At 39.5% G+C, this 19,893-nt stretch overlaps 1 protein-coding gene across 7 annotated transcripts in view; it reads right to left on the bottom strand.

The window, feature by feature from the left end:
• PCDH17 (protocadherin 17) overlaps positions 1-19,893 on the bottom strand; it is a 111,164-nt gene that overhangs the window by 17,333 nt on the left and 73,938 nt on the right. For 5 of the 7 annotated variants that reach the window (XM_050947306.1, XM_050947316.1, XM_050947295.1 and 2 more), the window contains one exon: positions 14,931-15,014. The exons of the other annotated variants lie outside the window; for them this stretch is intronic. In XM_050947306.1, coding sequence (XP_050803263.1) covers positions 14,931-15,014 — 84 coding nt within the window. Of the gene's footprint in view, positions 1-14,930; positions 15,015-19,893 lie in introns of those variants that run through there. 7 annotated transcript variants of the gene reach the window in all.

Below are 19,893 nucleotides of genomic sequence, written 5' to 3' on the forward strand. Positions count from 1 at the left end.
TGACAAAGAGGGTTTGCCACGCACCCTTACATAGACATAAGTACAATCTGAATTCAGGACATATATCCTAATTTTGGCCACCTTTCGACCACTATCCTACCAAATGTGAAAAAAATTACCATTTCTCTCACACTTTTGCCATCAAGCACTAATGTTACATTTAAAAACTCTCTTTGCCTGCCAGGGCAAGATCATGTCTGTTCTCTACTGATAGGGGAAACCCCCTGAACATCACTTTCTGTTTCCAAAGGTTGATATTATGCTATGGTCATACATCTTAATCCTTGTGGGAGGCAGAATGTTTTCCAATTCCTTCTGAAGGCCATCATTGCTACTTTTGCTTGCCAAGATTCAGCTATCAGATCACCACAAACCTTTCCCTTGCTGGAGTAGGCTGGAGATCTCTGAGGAAACCTAACTTTGTATATGGGTTTAGAGATGTTTTTGTAGGAAGGTGGGAAAAAAAGGAAATATCTCATGTGAGATTTGGCCTAGGTCAGGATAACCAGCAGGGGATATTACTGTTTGACTAAATGGCACCATGGACTATGATTTTACCAATTGCTGACTTTATGTTTTATTTGTATTATTAGTGCCTTCAAGTCAGAGATTTCCTGGATGGAGTTTTCACTTATCCCAATTTATGAGGAATCCACATTCTTCTATGATTTTGAGTGTCACAAGAATATCATCCTTGGCTTTTTGCCTGGATGATGCTCCATTACAAGATAATTCAAGAGAGAATAAATAAAGATGCCCCTTTGTCTGAAAGCTGCCTCTCTAACTATGAGAACTTTGGCATAGACTATAGGGAACACAGAGAGATGCAGTCAGATTTTTTTCACGTTCACAGTCAATAATAATTTTTAAAAAATCTCTAAGATATTCTGTTTGAAGATGACTTTTAGAGTCTTCATGCTGAACTTTAATTTCTCCAGATGCCTGATCAGGAGTTTCAAGTTCCAGATTGTGCTGTTGTTTTTCAATACTTTGAGGATCATAATTAGAATAGAATATAGACATTAACAATTCTCTGTTGGAGGAACTTTCTCTGTTCTTCTGATTTGCATGTGTTGAAATAAGCAGCTGAGTCACCTTGGTATCCATTACCTTTGAACTTGTTGCATCCCCATCTTGTACAGAGATCTATTTGCGTACTATGCCATAACACAGGGGTCAGCAACCTCTGGCATGCGGCTCGCCAGGGTAAGCACCCTGGCGGGCTGGACCAGTTTGTTTATCTGCTGCGTTGGCAGGTTTGGCAGACCGCGGCTCTCACTGGCTGCAGTTCGCCGTCCCAGGTCAACGGGGGCAGCAGGAAGCTGCAGCCAGTACATCCCTCGGCGCTTCCCGCAGCCCACATTGGCCTGGGATGAAAACCGCGGTCAGTGGGAGCCGCGATCGGCCAAACCTGCTGACACGGCAGATAAACAAACTGGCCCAGCCCACCAGGATGCTTACCCTGGCGAGCCGCGTGCCAGAGGTTGCCGACCCCTGCCATAATAAAATGTCTGTCTGTTTTATAGCAAGACCTGTAGTCTTTTTTGTTTTTTTCCCCAAATATTTTGACATTACTTGTCCACAGGTTTCCTAAATAATCTTCTTGCATATAGTCAGGAGCTACTTTGCCTGGCTATTAGCTTCCCACAATCTGAAACATATTCCTTTGAGAAACTGCACTACATACTACAGAACTGGACAAGAAGCCAAAGGGCATCCACATGCACAACCAAAATGGAAGATGCTGTTAGTGCAAACTTTCTTAGAAATGTTCTCTATTATTTTATCCTCATGCTTTATTGAGGAGCTACAGTAAGACATTCCATAGTCTAAAAAAACTGCTCAGGCAAGGCAGGTAGATGCTACTGCTGCCCTTAAGACTACTGAGGAAGCCTCATCATTTCTCTTAAAGATAAATCATACAATATGTCTGTCCATGGATTCCTTGGGAGAAAATCTCCATTCTGTAAATGACAGAGCCTTTCATTAAGGCAGACATGGGTGCAGACATTTAGAAAGATGACCTTCATATATGCTTTCTACTAAACCTTGATTTGCTTTTGTTTTATATTAGACATCTGCTCTTAGTCTTTCTGTGTGCATGGAAAGAAAAGGTGAGGGACTTCTGTGAGGGTTTTTGGCTTGGCTATCTGAATCATTTGGCTCGTAGAATGAAAAATAACAGGGATGTGAAACAACTGATCCCCAAAGGTTGTCTGATGGTCCTAAAAGTGACCAGTGGATTTCTGAATAAGATATTGATTTGCTTTATTTTTCTTGTAAACTCTTGTGACCATTAAAGGGCCAAAATGGATAAGTAGCACCACATCTAACTGTACTGTTTGTTGTTCTTTAGGAAAAACTGCATAAGGAGCTAAGGATGTAAAGAATTGTTCTTAAGAGAAAGAAAACTAATTTTTTTGTCTTCGTGCTGCCTTGTACTGTACAGGTACATCATATATCACGCTTTGTAGGTTTCAGGCATGTAATTTAGCTAAAATGATACAATGGCAGAGCTTTAAACTTATTTGTCAGGGTCTCAAGTGACTCTGTTGTAGTTCCAACTGAAAATGCATACAAAGCAGTTAATTTGTTACCACCAAGGAAAAAATGTTATAACAAAAAAAAAATTCCCTCCCTTAGCTCAAAATTGTCTAGTGTCTGAGGAGCCCACGTTATTTGTAAAGCTGGTATAATGCATATGCTTCCAGTGTAACTGCTACACATGTATACTTAGCATCCATCTCTATGTAAAAATAGACTTAATTGTCCCTAGTATGATTATGTGAAAATCTCTGTTTCTGGATATTTAATATAAAATAAATAAGTAAAAGGACAAATGTGATGGAGAATTACTGTTATATTACTGGCAAGGTTTGCAGACAGAATGTGCACCGCATCATGGCTATCAACAAAATAGTTTATTTCTGCATTCTAAATATCTCTAAATAGAAACAGTGGTCTTTTTGTAGTATGACATTTGGTACTTCTCAAAGCTGCTTAATCAAATTCAGAGCTGTTTCCATTAGGAAATGCTTAAACTGGAACTTCATTTCCATTTGTTCTCATTTTTCTTTTTTGGTTGCCATTCCTCCCTTCTTCATCCATATTAACTTTCCCAGAACCTAACTGACTGGCAAGGCAGGTGAGTAGTCATTTTTGAAGCTATGCCCATTAATGTTTTTGGGTGAGCTGCAGTGGTACTCTACAGCTTAATGTAATTTTCAGCTTGCTAATGGCAAAAGACTGCATTACCTAGGCAAAACACCTGATCTCACATTTTCCAACATTTTGAAAAATTCCAAGCCTATGGCTTCTGGTCTAGCAGTTCATGCAGAATAGTGGTCCATTAGAATAGTGATGCAATTGCACAAAACTAAAGCAAATGCACAAACTCGAGGATTGCCTAATCTGAAATTATCTGAATCTCTGTGCTAATGTTTGCATCAGAGGAAATGGTGACATTAGCAATTATCTTAATTCCAGATGAAAAATCTGTGTATAACTTTAATAAAAATGAATTCTTCTTGTGAAGGAGCACAACAATCTGCAACATGCTAGAAATCTGACATCCCTTATGAATTATAACAACAAACACTATAACTGCTCAAGGTCTTTATTTTTGTAACGCTTATGATTATTCATTTTCCTCCACAAGTTTATAGGCTCAAGTGTTCCTTCTCGTGGAAAAAAAAGTCACTTTGTAAAATGACACGATGGTGGTACATATACATATTCACAATATGACTTATGTCATATTTACGCAGCATACTAGTCAAAACAAGATTTCACCTATTCTTCCACATAGTTATTTCCATACAAAAATAAAGATGCATTCATCCTCCTTGTCTATCTACCTACAGAACTGTGGTAGACACTATCAGAAGTATACAATTTAACTTTTGTTTTCTATAGAGTAAGTCTTAACCCATATTTATTTACAGGTTTTTCCATGACTGTCTGCCTGTTCTGGTATTGTATAATCACTGGCTTTGGATTTTGAACTTCGACTTTAAGTAAGCCAGGCTCACTACCAGTAAGTAATAGCTGGGCAGGAGAGAGATCTGTTATATGAAGCTTTTCTCTTTTCTAACAGAAAAACACAGAAGAAAGTTTACTTGACTAAAACAATGTACCTGTAATATTCATTGTGATATATCACTGTTCCCCTCTTGGTATTGGTAGAAATGCACTCTGAGCCAGAAAGTCCTATTTCAAAGCCTCAAGAGGCCTGACCTCTTTCTTTCCATTAGGTCTGTGGCTTCTGAAAACTAACTCAAATATCATTTATGTAAATACATTCGCAGCTTAACTATTTGATTCAATAAGAGTACTTCTTAGGGAGCCAGAGTGGGGTGATAAACAAAGGTTTCCATATTGTCAATAAACCTCATTGTAATATATAAGCCTCTGCTCTTCTGACAAATTGACATCACATATTTAGCAGCTAATTTCTTAAAACACAGTCAAGTGGAAAACAATGACAGCAATCCTGTAGAGTGCACCTGCATTACAAAATATTCCCATGATATATTATTACGGATACTTTCATACACTAGAACCTACTGGTTTTACATCATGTTCAAGTGAATTCAGTGGCAGCTGGATGCTCCGATCTGCCTCAAACATTTGCAGCCACAGTTCAATGCACCTGAACACCTTCAGGGAATGTTTCAGAGGCTTACTGACCCTCTGGACAGAGTACTGAGACTAACATCTACAGTAACTTCGGGGCTATGTATTGGCAGCCTGTAGAATGAGAAATCGGAAGGAAAATTAAAAAAAGATAAGCACTGAAGTAAAAGGACATAAGAAAAGAAATATGAAAATGGCCAGTAGAAATTAATAAACAAAAGGTAACTTGTTAACCAATTAACTGTTCTCCAGTAGAAAAAGTGACTTTAGGTATTCTGAACTTCAAAGTGGAAAACACAAGGGGGATAGGAAATTATATATGAGATCTAAAATGTCTTCTCTAATATTTAATAGAAATAGGCAATTGAAACTCATTTCGTATAGACTGTTCATATTCAGTCTCTTTTTCCAAGAAAATCTGAGCTGTAGCATCTAATAAGCGAAAGTTAAACAAAATCATGTTTTATTTTATTTTTCTCATTGGTAGCATATTTTATAAAAAAACAATCAGCAAATGTTGTCTTTGAGTATAGTGGCCACTTCAATCCCAAACTACAAATCTAATGAGGACAAAAGCGGAGAATAAAGTATTTCAGACAGAAAGGATTATTAACTACACTATGTGTACTTCCGTTGCTTTGTATTTTCTGATTTTGAAGGGGAAAAGCACAGTTTTCTAAATGCTTTCAGTGTCACTGCTAGCCAACTCTAGCTCTGATGATAACATGCATCTTTGATGACATGGATGAACACATCTAAAATTCAAGTCCTCCTTCTAGCAAATCCTGTATAGAAGGTCAAGGAAAATACACCTATTAAACCCAACCAGTTATAAGCTGTAAGCAACATTTTCCTGTTAGGATTTCTCTCTCTCTGCTTTGCTATCTGATTTCTATAGTGATATGCACCTGTTTATCATGCTAAATCCTGTTGTTCATATTTTGCTTCTAACACATTTCCTTTGTTCATTTCCTAGTGGTAGACAAACAGAATTGGTGTTATTGGTAGCATTTTCCAAAGCCACAGTCAGTGCAGATGCAGCTAATCCCCTGCTGCTTATTATTCAGCAATCAGTGCCTGCCAGTAGGATTTGGGAGTCCCAAAAGACTGTGTTAAAAGGAAAGGGTTAAATTCAGCTTGCTTAATGACATTCTCTGCTCTTGAGACTATTCATCATATTCATGGAACCAATTCCATGGAGGGAGCTAAAGTTGCCAGTTAAGTTAAATTAAGCTAGATGGATAGGAATCCAAGTGAAGGAGATCACTGTCAGGATCTAAAGTGTTCTTTTAAGGGTGGAAAGCAATTTGAGCAAAGATGGTTCTTTTAATCAGATTTCTAGTCCCAGATATGCCTTGTAAAAAGTTCCATTTGGTAGATATCACGTGTAGAGCTACACTACCTAAAAAATTATCATATGGAAAATAACGTTCTGGGTTACGTAAGTCAAAACATTAAAGTGACCTTATTCATTTTCTCTGTCTCTCCCTCCAAAACACCCAAAAATTAAAATACTCCCCCCCCCCAACTATTAAGTTGACAATTTCTGAGAGACAAATTGAATCATGAAGGGCTACAGTGGGGAACCTGAGGTCTTTGAGGATAGATTTACACATAGAGTTAAAAACCTTCTGAAATGCCAAATGAAGATCTTCAAACACAGTAGTGGGCTAGAAGCTGAAATGCCTGATTTGCCAACCTAGGATTTAGAATTTTTTTTGGTCAGCCCAATACCTAGGCCCATCCACCAAAATCACAGAAAGGATCAAGAGTTTGGGACAGAGCAAAGAAAGACAATAAACATCTTTAGCTGTTTATTGTGTATTCTTTCAGTGCTCACAAGCCATGCTAGGAGCTCTCTGAGCAATTCCCTTCGATTTTGTTGTACAGCTACACATGAAGCTTTGGCTACATCTTCACTACCCGCCGTATCGGCGGGTAGCAATCAATTTCTCTGGGACCGATATATCGCGTCTCATCTAGATGCGATATACCAATCCTCGAATGAGCTCCTGTCAACACTGGAACTCCACCAACGCGAACGGAGGTAGCGGAGTTGACAGGGGGAGCCGCGGACGTTGATCCCGCGCCATGAGGACGGTAGGTAACTCGATCTAAGATACGTCGACTTCAGCTACGCTATTCATGCAGCTGAAGTTGCATATCTGAGATCGATTTCCCCCCCTAGTGTAGACCAGCCCTTACTTTTGTCTTTTCTCATTTACATCTTTAAAAAGGGAAGCAAATTTCTATTTCGACTTCATTGAGAATACTTATATGCTTAAAAGTAGGCATGTGATCAAGTACCTTGCTGAATTGGGGCCTATAATAGTAACATTTTACATACAGAAAAGCTGTTACTGATACAGAGCTGAATCTTGCCTATTACAGTTTGGGCAAAGGTGAGTTTTGAGAAGGAGGAAATTTCTGTTTGATGGGTTGACTTAAAATAATGATGGCGTTAGAAAGGCTTGCAGGGCTGGACTGTTAGAACAAGTCCTCGGGAAAGGGACTAGTTGCAGGGGTAGGTCAGGCAGGCAAAGGTAAAAGATAAAGTCATTTTATCACATCTCCTTGCAATTTATCATATTGAGATCAGCTTCACATATGTATATGTTAAACTCACAAGGATATTAGGGATATATATTATGGGGACAAAACTGTCATCCTACAAATGGATGAAAAAGATTTTATTATGCTCTTACTATACTGTAATTCTAAAATCACACAGAAGCCATATCAATATTGGGAGTATGAGAATACAGCTCACAACACTTGCATGACAGAACATAAGATACAAGGCTTGCTTTGATCCTGTATGCCTCCCACGCTACAATCAAGTGCACTGACAACAAGCCAGAGGTGTTCACTGCATGAGCAGGTGAAAAAGGTGATTGTAAGAAGTGTGAAGACAATTCTGTATCCATAATACATTCATCCCAATGTGCAAGGACATCTGTTAAAATGCTTTCTCTTAACAAGCACCTTTAGAGATCCCTATGAGAGCAGCTGAAGAATCATAAACAGAGGATAAATTAACAAGGAGCTGTGAGGTGGCACAATGAAAGTGGAGAACATCTATTGTGAGAAACACAGACCATGAATAAAAGTGGTGATAATTATATGTAGCAAATAAATACTTTGAGGACCAGCTGTTACTCTTTGTTACATGAAACAAAATCTGCTTGAAGAGTTTCCAAAACTCTGATAGGATTTGCTGTGTTTTCCTTCTGCTTTAAGGGAGGCCTCTTAGTGGAATGTAGGAGCCATGGCTCTGTGGGGTGCAGGTAGGAGCAGAGAAGGTGATGAGCAGAAATGGGTAATGAGTATGCAGCCCTTTCTCTCTAGCATGGTCCTCTCAGTGCAAATCTACTTGGGAGTCACCCACCAAAATCATAGAAAGGGTCAAGAGTCTGGGATAGGAAAAAAAGTACCCTTTCCCCCCATTTATTTCACTTACTCTTTCAGTGCTCACAAACCAAAATTTTCATTCAGGCCCTCATATTCTGCAGGTACTAGTTGTTTTGTTTGCAATTTGATTTGATAGCCTCACTACTCCCTTCAAATCTTGACCACACCTTTGTCAGCTTCCTGCACAAATGCCTCTGCCTTCTTCTATGCCCCCTACCCATGACCTCCTTGAACTCATCTGAAAGACCACTTCTCTGTTCACATTTAATTCTCTCTTGAAGACCTACATCTACTATACTGTCTACATTTCTTAGTTGACTATATATATAGATCTATATATCCCTCTTGCATATATAAATACAAGTAAATACAGGGATATTATATATATTATACTCCCTGTATTTATTTTTTCAGGCATTCAATATGGAAAGTTCTCGCCCAAGCAGCTCACAGTCTCAGGACAGATAGATAGATAGGACTGGCCATAATATATCTCCATCTTTGTTCTTCTTCCCCTCGCCTCTGTCTACCCATCTATCTGTCCTGAGACTATGAGTTGCTTGGTCAAGAACTTTCCATTCTTGAATGCCTGGGAAAGTGCCCAGCATATCACGAGTGCTACAATAAACTAACTAATCAAAATGGGCTAAAATGTTCAAATGTGGGTTTGTGAGGTTAATTAAGTCAATTAAGTGTGAATCAAGCACCTAATGAGGATTGAGGTGCCTAAATATAGATTTAGGTTTCTGCCTTTAGATACAAACATTTGAAAATTTTGGACTTAGATCCTAAATACTGACTTCATAGCTCTTCTCATGGTAAGGTGGGAAAATATCCTTTGCAGACAATTCTGCTATCAAATATGAGCAAAACTGCAGAGCCAAATATCCAAATGGATAATTTGTGTTTCTATGGCATACAGAACTCAGTCTATTTTCATAATGAAATCTTATATAAAAGGTTTTTTTTGTGCTATAGCTGCATTTCTCATATTCATTTTTTCAGGAACATGTTTTTTTAATTTCTTGGATGACATGCTATAACTTGTCATGCCCAGTTGGGTTAAATCATTCAGCAAGAAATTTGCACATGGTTAATGAAACACCTTGCATCCACCAAGCAGCAGATAGGAAAGAAGAGCTAATTTAAAGAAACTTGCTTATAACCCTATCCCTTCCAGGAAGGTAGAGAGTATCACTGATGCTAGAGACTGGCCTACAGGGCCCCTAATGGCATCCTCCAGACATGGAGAATAGCAAACAACCTCCTATCCATACGGGTACAGGGCAAGAAAGTAGCAAGAGCTGACAGAAAATCTGGGGCAGGACTGGCCATAATGGTCTGAGGTACTTACATCTACTCAGAACATAAAGATATTAAAAATCAGATACACAAATACTATGGAACTGGCAGCAAACAAACCAGAGTATACACATAAGGCCCAATCCTACAATCTTGATTTGGGCAACAGTACCATTGACAATAATGGGAGCTTCGTCTGAATCGGGACTGAAATTCCAATTCAACATTCTCTAGAATGCAAGACCCATTGGTTCATAAACCTTGACTCACTAGTAATTTAGGTGCTATTTTTAAAATATAATTTTAAGTGACAAAAAGGATTTGTTTATAAAAGGAAAGCACACTCATTAATGGAGCCCTTTAGGTAAGAACTTCAATGTGGGACAAATGTCAAGGAAAGGCAAACTTTATACTTAACCTTGATTATGCTTTTTTTTTTTTTTTTTTTTTACATAAATAGAAAACTTCGTTCACTAAAAAAATTATTTATTCAGAAGTCATTCTGAAAAAATAAAGGCAAAAACCCTAACAAAAAACATTTACACATGCACACACAGTATACACAAATACACAGAGGCATGTGTCTGGATGTCTGACATACACCTGCCTTACTTAAGGGCAAAATTAAAAAAAACCCCCAAAACTAAAAACAACTCTGCCCAAGCATTTAGTGGTTATAGAAAACGCCCAATCCACCTTTTGAGTAAGTTGCTGCCTTTCCCGCCGTTCAATCACAAATCCCTGCAAGATCAGCTTATTGCTTTGATAAATGGCTGTGGTTAAGCACAGGTGGATTTTTTAAAACTGACATCAAGCAAAAATAAAAGAAAATCCTATGCAATGCAAAGGATAACTGTAAGAGTGTGGACCTGCTGCCTTTGCTTAACCCAAGCCGCCCTCTGCAACCCCCAGTACCTATTTGCCTTCTGCTAGGCCAAAGCCTGGGGCTTTCCAGGCTGGAGCGGCCCAGCTCCTCTGCCTTTCCCCAGCCGTGCTTCACTCAAGTACTCCATTTCTAGCTCCCTGCAGCCAGGCCTATCTCCCTCTACAAACAGAGAGAGACTCTTGAGCTCCTGACTCTCAGCCTCTTATATAGGGCCAGCTGAGGCCTGATTGGGGCGTAGTCCAGCTGCTGTTACTTCCCCAATCAGCCTAGCAGCTTTTTCCCCTGCCATAGCCCTCTCCCAGGGCTCTCTTTAAACTCCACAGCACTTCCTGGCCTGGCCCGGCCTAGTCGCGCATGCGCCTCCAGAGCCGTCCGCTTCTTTTCTGACTTCTCCAGCCGGTTCCGCAAGTGGGTCCCCTCCTCAACAACAGCTGCACATTCATTCACAAGGTCCAAGGCCCTCGCTTCGGCATTGCAGCGAGCCCGCTCTGCAGCCTCCAGCTATGCGTGCAGGTCAGACTCCTCCTGGTCCTCTTCCCTGAGGGTCTGGGTCCCCACTGTTACATGGGCATCCCCCACTTGAGTCTCGGCCTCCTGCTGGGCCCATGTGGTCTGGGTCTTGTCATCAGTGACTGACCCTTTGACGGTCTAGGTTCCTACCTCCTGCAGGGATCTCTCCGTCCCAGTTGCTGCCTCTGTCTGTTTTGACCCTTTTGGGTGGCACAGGCACCTCCTCCGGCCTCTCCTCGGTTCCCCTGAGGGGGCAGTGCCTCTTATATGCCCGAGTGCCTGGCAGCCCCAGCAAGCATCCGTCTCCGTGCTGTCCCGGGCCTCAGCATCTTTCTTTCATCCCTCTCTGGGCCAACCCTCCCTGGGTTGCCCTGGGCTGTGTTCCTTGGGGCAGGGCACTCCCGCTCTAAGTGTCCCTGTTGCTCACAGGCCCAACACGCCCGCAGCTGCCTGGGTCCCCTCACCCAGCGGCCTTCTTGAGGGATTGGGTGTTGTCCCTTTCAGGGTGAGTGTCATAAACAGATAAGTAAGAGTTAATAGAACAAAAGTGCTTCATATCTCTTTTGCCTGGAAAGGGTTAACAAGAACAGTGAGCCTGGCTGTCACCTGACCAGAGGACCAATCAGGGGACAGGATACTTTCAAATCTTGAGGGAGGGAAGTTTTTGTGTGTGCTGTTAGAATTTGGTTGTTGTTCACTCTGGGGGCTCAGAGGGACCAGACGTGCAACCAGGTTTCTCTCCAATCTCCCTGATACAGGCTCTTATAAGTTCAGAATAGTGAGTACTAGGTAGATAAAGCGAGTTAGGTTTATGTTTGTTTTCTTTATTTGCAAATGTGTATTTGGTTGGAAGGAGTTCAAACTGGTATTTTGCTGAAAAGATTTTAATTTGTACTTGAATACTTAGGCTGGGAGGGTGTTCCCAGTGTCTATAGCTGAAAGACCCTGCACCTATTCCATTTTTTAAATTTACAAAGATAATTTTTACTGTTTTTTTCTTTCTTTAATTAAAAGCTTTTCTTGTTTAAGAACCTGATTGTTTTTTATTCTGGTGAGACCCCAGGGGACTGGGTCTGGATCCACCAGGGAATTGGTGGGGAGAAAGGAGGGAAGGGGGAGAGAAAGTTTAATTTTCTCTCTGTGTTAGGATTACTTTCTCTCTCAGGGAGAGTCTAGGAGGGGGAGAGAGGAGGAGGGGGAAGGTGAATTTTCCTCTCTGTTTTGTGATTCAAGGAGTTTGACTCACACAGTGATCTTCCAGGGTAACCCAGGGAGGGGAAGGCTGGGAGAGGCAACGGTGAGGGAAAGGGTTTACTTTCCTTGTGTTAAGATCCAGAGGGTCTGGGTCTTGGGGGTCCCCGGGCAAGGTTTTGTGGGGACCAGAGTGTACCAGGCACTGGAATTCCTGATTGGTGGCAGCGCAACAAGTACTAAGCTGGTAACTGAGCTTAGAGGAATTCATGCTGGTCCCCATCTTTTGGATGCTAAGGTTCAGAGTGGGGGTTTATACCATGACAGTGAGGTACCCTGCCTCCAGCCCCATAGGGACAGTCCCGTCTTATGTGTCCTGTCCGATCACAGGCATAGCAAGCCCTTGCCATGGGCCTCCTGGCCCTGGCCCTCCGCAGCCCACGCTTTCCACGGTCCCTGTTAAACTCCCACCCAAGGAGTGCGTGCAGGGCCCGCTGCTCCCTCACCAGCTGGTCGACTTGCTCTTGGAGGGCCCACAGCATCTCCCACAGTCCCTGTTGGGTCCCCCAGAGTCCTTCTAGTTCTCGTGTCCCCTTCTGCTGGGCGGCTGCCCCTGGGGCCCACTCAGGGATGACACCTGGAGCCTCTGCATAGTATACCCCAGTGTACCGAGGATCCATCATCCACTGTATCACTCCCTTCAGTATTCGGGCAATAGTCCCGCTGTCCTTTCTCTAGCCCCTTGTGTCAGGGGTGGACCGCTTCTGTCCACATTCTCCACCACTTGTAAGGGTGTGGGCCTGCTGCCTTTGCCTACCCCTGGACTGCCCTCTGCAACCCCCAGTATCTACCTATTTGCCTTTTGCTAGGCCGCAGCCTGGGGCTTTCCACGCTGGAGCTCCTCAGCTATTCTGCCTTTCCCCAGCCCTGCTTCATTCAGGTACCCTGTCTCTAGCTCCTTGCAGCCAGGCCTATCTCCCTCTACAAACAGAGAGACTCTCAAGCTCCTGGCTCTCAGCCTCTTATATAGCCTCTTATATAGGGCCAGCTGAGGCCTGATTGAGGCGTGGCCCAGCTGCAGCTACTTCCCCAGTCAGCCTAGAAGCATTTTCCCTTGCCACAGCCCTCTCTGAGGTCTGTCTTTAAACCCTGCGGGACAGGAGCGGGTGACTACCCCGCTACACTAACAAAGAATGTTTCATTTCCAATAAAAGCTAAACAACAATGCATTTCAGCACAACTTCTCCCCCATTTAGCTTTATCAAAAATATCCAGCAGGTATTTTTCTCCATGTAGCTTTATCAATAATAAATAACTAAAGCAAATACTGCATGTTAAATTCTGTCATATAAAACTGGGAGTAAATCTACCTTGAGAAAATGATTGGGCTGAATTTTCAGAGGTACTGAGGAACTACAATTCTCTTAGACCCCCTCAGAGTTGCAGTTGCTCTGAACCTCTCAAGAACTGGCTCAATGGGAGTTTTGCATGGGTAAAGAGAGCAGGATTTGGCTTCTATTGTCCAGGGCATCTGCAAGCCTAGAAAAAATTATAGATGAGGAACATGGAAAACAACTACAAAAAAGAAGGTAGTTTCTACTAGCTGATAATGATGACAAATGCTGTTATTTGTTAAAAATCATTTACTTTGTTTTCTTTTTCATTCCACTGTTTTACAACCTATTTTCAAATTCAGAAAAAAAATGATGTGATGTGCTTTTGTTAGATGACATAGGTATAATAACAAAATGATATACTGATTTCTATAGAGGTAACCCTTTTAATTAATTACTAGAAACCCCCAAACCAGAAGAATATTCATCAAACATGGCAAAACCTGAACAGCTATTCTTTAGTTATGTTACTCCGCATGTGATCATCACTTCCACTCTTTTCTTCTTTAATAAAAGAATTAATAAATCAAAAACATTTCTAACCACCATAACATGACATCAAGTGTGACAGTGAGTTGGTATCTCTCTCTCTCTCTCTCTCTCTCTCTCTCTCACACACACACACACACACACACACACACACACACACACACACACACACACACACACACACACAAAATGGAAGAATAATGTTTCAAGCCCAATAAGTCTGGGTCAGATGCAGAAATCTCCACAGACAGACAGTGATTTGAGTGACTATCTTTCTTCTCTGAGCTGCAGGAGAAGCCTCGCCAGCTGATTTCTGTGTCTTGCAGTAAAGCAGATAATGACTAGATAAAGTATTTCATGTACTTTAGCAAAAACTGCCTTTTCAATAAATTTACACTAGGCAGTAATGAGCTATATTGTGTGGCGGTTAATCTGCTCTAAAAAATATAGGAAGAAATTCTTCAGCCCAGCTCTCAGGTGTTAAGTTCATACATCTTTTATGTTGACAGTTCAGCTCCAGGCTATAAAACAGAAGAACCTGTTCTACATCTACTTTTTAAAACAAGCGCAGAAAACCTAAATCCCCATCAATCTGCTGTCTTAGTTTTACGACTTATCTGTGGCAAAAATGAATCATAAGAAAGATTTGTCCTGATTCCACAGACAGATCCATCAACCTGCTGGTGCTTGTGAACCATACGATTCCTACAGAGATTGGTGGTAGTGGGAGACTTGAAGTATTAAATGTGTTAAAGTGTTGAACTATGGATATTCACATCTGATAAATTTCAGTGAAAGTCTGCAATAAGAGCATGCCCAGAAAACGTACACACACACACACAGAAAAAAATTCATTTCTCTCATACCTCTACAATCTCTGCATTGCATACAATCTTTTATAAAGCTCTGTCAGGACTAATGCAAATATAATGAGGCAAAGTGATTTAACTTTGAATATTAGTCAGATGAAATTTTGGTTCAACTCTTCTGGAATATAAAATGCATACAAACAAAAAACAAAACAAAACAAAACCAAACCTAAGAAGATTTATAATTACATGTAAAATTCTGATCACAAGAGAAGACAGCTAGCAGATGAAGTATTTGCTCACCTGGCAGAAGCAGATCAACAGACTGAAGTCTACTTGTGATGGTGTGTAGGGTGAGGATAGCAAAGGAAAGCAAAGTCGGGAATGCTTGAAAAATAAAATATTTTTAGTTAACAAGTAGAAAAATAAAATGTTGGGAAAAGGATCCGTTTCAATTCTGAATCCGTCTTCCCAAATGGTCTCTGCTTTTGTATAAAACAACCTTTTTGAATGACCATCTCTAAGAGTAGGGCAGCAGCATCACAGAAATGCATGAGGCCTCCAGTTAAGGACTAATGGCCAATCCTGTGTAGGCCCTACTCAGGAAAAACTCTCATTGAAGTCAATGAGTAAATTATTCTATGTGCTAATGATAGTGGGACTGTCATAGTGGTGATGCAAATAGTTTCAGATAATACTGTGTTGGCTCTGTATGTGTCTTTCAGCACTCCATTTTGGCTATACCATGGCTCACTACTGACAGCAACTTCAAAGTAGTAATCTACTAATAGTCAAAGCCAGAAATTATCCGCTAATGAGAGGAAAAAAATGGGTCCCACTCTCTCAAGTAAAAGGTGGTTTATTGCCTTTGCTCTAATGTCTGAGGCGTGTGGGGGATGTCTGAAAGGTGACATTAAAAAAAACAAAAACAAAACTTTGAGTACAGTTTAATGGCATTTATCTCACAAAGACTGGGAACAACTATCCAATCTATTGATTATTTAAATATTTGTACAGAAAGTAAAAACAATTAATTATATAAGCTAATAGAAAAAAAAATCTCATGCAAAGTAATTGCAGTTTTTTTCACCTGATATCAAATTCATTTAATCTACTTTATGAAATTGCTTGCGGAAACATTCAGCTGTTTTCTGAAAGACTGACTTGGGGATTACTGAAGCTGTATAATTGTTCAAATGATCAGACTTAAAAAGAAACACTTTGTTTTACATTAATCTTACTGAAATGGGCAATGAATTTGAGAAATAGATTGCTGTCTAAAAGTCTTGCCAAAAAAATGTCTAGCTGAGAGCAACTGTAGCTCCTTTCTAATTTTTTTTATTTTAAACAATCTCATTTTCTTACTTTCAATCTTTATTCAACATCTGTTGTTTCCCCCTCCTCTGTAACATAATTATGCAGAATTCCAGCGTAAAACAGGTTGAGTAGTTAATAACAGCCAGCTTAAACATTTTTTTTGCACTATTGCCTTGCAGATGTTTCTTTCGTTTTTTTCTTTGTTTCTTTCTTTTTTTTTTGGCTTCATGTTTAGTTTGTGTCTGTTTCTGTCCTGCTCTTAAAGTGTGCTCTCACAACATATGGACGCACCTGAAAGTAAGTCTGGGATATGCACATGTTTATAAGGCTACTATTATGATATTCCGCACATCAAAGAGCAGAGTGAAAGGCATGTTATTTGTTTTGTTGAAGCAAAAGCAATTAATCTATGAGTCATCTTGTTACCATACTCAAATTGATACTCCAGTGAGTTTTCCAGAGCTTTTAAAGAGATTCTTTATGTAGGTCCACAGTCTTTCAGTATTCATAAATGTTCTCTTTTCTCCAAACAGGCTTATTTTTGCCTTCCTAAATTTGACATAAAACCACTATATATCTTAAAAGTAGTCATGCTTCTATGATAAATACTTCTCATTTTGTAATACTTCATTTCAGTAAGTAGCACTTGACATTCAACCTAAAAAAAAGGTGGAAAATGTTACACTGACAAATGTATGCTCTGTCTAAAAAGGCCCTCTGAAACACACAGCTCCTCCATGCAAACAGAGTGCTATAACATGCTCCGTTTTCCATGAATTTTCAAAGAGATCATTTATTAGGATGAATAAGGGGTCCTAATTCCAATGCACAAGTGAAAAATATGTTGTGACAAGTACGAGCTAACGAAGAAAAACAACAAAATGGTCTAATTAATCTTCACTTAATCAATATTAGAATAAAAGGGTAAAAACAATGAAGGAGCGATTGAAGTCATATTCAAAAGAAGATACTAGATAGAAATAGTTAAGGGATCTCATCTTACATATGATGGATCACAAGTGAATAAAACGCAGCAGATTCTGGGAAAATGTGTGCTACAGCAATTCGATACTCCTATCTTCAGTTCTTAGTAAACATCTCAACTGAGATTATCCAGTGAATACTAAATTATTGTAAACAAGATGGATTCAAATCATTCTTAATAATTTAAAATGGAATATTTTATCCACAGGGTTATGAATTAATAGTTAATCAAGTTTGTGCTCTCAGGACTGAGAAAGGCTTTTTATGTTGTAATAGGTATGTGTGGACACCTTTGTGTATTCTCTCCATATTTCTTGGCAGGCTGTTATACAAAACGTTGATTTTAATCTTTTTTCCACTTTGCTCTGCAGAGTGTAATTTTTATTCCTATGTTGAGTTCCACTGACAGTTTATGTTACAGTGGGAAGAGATACTATCCTTTATTAATAAAACAGAATATCATTTGCAGGCCCCTTTCTGTTTTTTTCACAAAAGATTGCCTTATAATTTTTAGTTTTAGTTTTTTAGTGCCGAAGACAAAACTTAATTTCCTATTATTCCTAATTAGCATCTGCTCTTTAAAGAATGTCATAAAATAGTGTGCAGCTCCTAACCTTCAGGCTTTCAGTAAAAGAGAAATCATGATATTTCAGTAGCAGAGTCAGATGTAGATGAATAAAAGAATGCTTTTGAACTAAATATGAACAGAAAATATTTCAGAAAGCTTAATATCTTTTCTTTGGGCAAAATTATATTTAGGAGACAGAATTACAGATTATCAGATTATTCCCTCCGCCACTTTTTTTTTTGGTTCTCCTGAAAGACGTCTGTTTTTTTTTCCCCAAGCAGAAGGTTAAAAATCATTTTTAAATGAAACACTTCAGATTTTAAATCTCTTTTTGTGACAATGCATTTGATTTTTTTTAAATAGCACCTAGTTCTAGAAGCTGCTCTAATAATGAAAGATGACGTGTAGTTTTTGTAAATGTGGCCTGTAAAGTTAGTCATAAATATGTGTATATTTAACATGAAATTTCTTTTGTAATGTAAAATTTTACTTTGGAAAAAATACTATTTCTGTGCAGAGGTTCTTCTGCATATGCTTCAGATAAATCTCTTTACAGTTTTGCTTTTAATTTTTGTAGTTACAAAAAATCCTTTTGTTCCACACCATCCTCACCTGCTCTCAACAAAAGAATCAAAGCAGAAGAGGCAGTTTAGAAATGGAGAGAAAATGCCACAAAACGTTAAAAGAAACTAAAAGACAACACCCCACATCTGGCACATCCTGCAACTACCTAAGAAGACAGTGAAGGAAGACTAGTTTGTACTAACTGCCACATATCAGTGTATTGTTAGGTATTGTGCATTCATGTGTGCATAGAAAATTGGGAATTTTGAACTGATCCATCCAAGTTGTAAGTTGCAGGAAGACTTTTGAACCTAGCAGAGTGTAAAAAATGATAACAACATTTTCAATACTAATACAAGAAACTATTTTATATGAGATTGCTACAACTGTGATATTGTTTATAGGAAAATCTTTCTGCCACATTATTACAGTTTCCTTGGATGAAAAAGAAATGCATACTATACTGTAGCACTGCAAATTACACCCTGCTCACTTAGCTTCAAGCAACCTTTTCACCAAACCATACAAATATCTTAGGTTACACTGTTTCCTGGTGGGAAATATACAGAACTAAACAGATTTCTACAGGGAATTATGTTGTGATTTAATTTAATTTTTCAAGACATTTAGCCTATAACCCACTATATTGATCTGAAAAAGATGCAGAATTATATTTTAAATTATTATTATTATTATTATTAGAATTATGATCAAAGAAAAGAAGAATGATATACAATAGCATTATGGACACATTATCTGCTGCACATTTGAGTACTCTGCAGAGCAGATTATATCATTTCTTAAAAAAAGAAGACATAAAAAGCCATGTATATATAATCATCATTATCTTTTAATATGGCTACAAAAAAGGGGAAAAATAATTTAAACCCTTTCCTTTCAATGTTAAAATAAAATGGCACACTGACAGTACATGCTGGATTGTGATTAATCACCTTGTCTTCTCAGATTTTATACATGAATTCAGAGGACAGTTATTTCTGAATTAAAGAAGAAAATCTTACATATAAATTTAATCCAAGGATTTGTGGGGTTTTTTTCTTTCACCAAAAAATACAGATCTTGTAAGTGCCACTCATGTCTGCGCATTCCGGCCACATGCACTACAGTGCAACATCACCTTCTGAGTTCTACCAAGATATGATAGCTGTCAGATGAAAGTACCACACATTCTTTTGCAGGGAAAGAATTTGCTGGGTTTTTAAAAATGACATCACCAAGCTGATAAGCCTGAAATCAGACCTATCAGCATTTGTGAGTATGCGTGCACATTGCCAACCTGCCGATCTGTTCTATTTTGTGAGAAATTTAAGAAGACCTAAGACAGTGGTTTCCATCCTTTTTTTGCTGAAGCCTCTATTTGTTGTGGATTAGTAGATGGACACTCAATAGTCCCCTTACACTATTTCCTCCTGCCACAGATACCACTGACAGACCTCAGACAGAGACCAACACCCATAAGATCTTCACCAAGCACTCTCAAAGGTACGATACCCGCACGAGGAAACAAGAAAACAAATCAGCAGAGTCAGACGTGTGCCCAGAAGCCTCCTGCTGCAAGACAAACCCAAGAAAGAAACCAACAGAACTCCACTGGCCGTCACCTACAGTTCTCAGCTTAAACATCTTCAACGCATCATCAGTGATCTACAACCCATCCTGGACAATGATCCCTCGCTTTCACAGACCTTGGGAGGCAGACAAGTCCTCGCCCACAGACAACCCACTAACTTTAAGCATATTCTCACCAGCAACCACACACCGCACCATAGTAACTCCAACTCAGGAATCAATCTGTGCAACAAACCTCGATGC

This window comes from Gopherus flavomarginatus, chromosome 1 (genome assembly GCF_025201925.1).
Source record: "Gopherus flavomarginatus isolate rGopFla2 chromosome 1, rGopFla2.mat.asm, whole genome shotgun sequence".
Taxonomy (NCBI): Eukaryota; Metazoa; Chordata; order Testudines; family Testudinidae; genus Gopherus; species Gopherus flavomarginatus.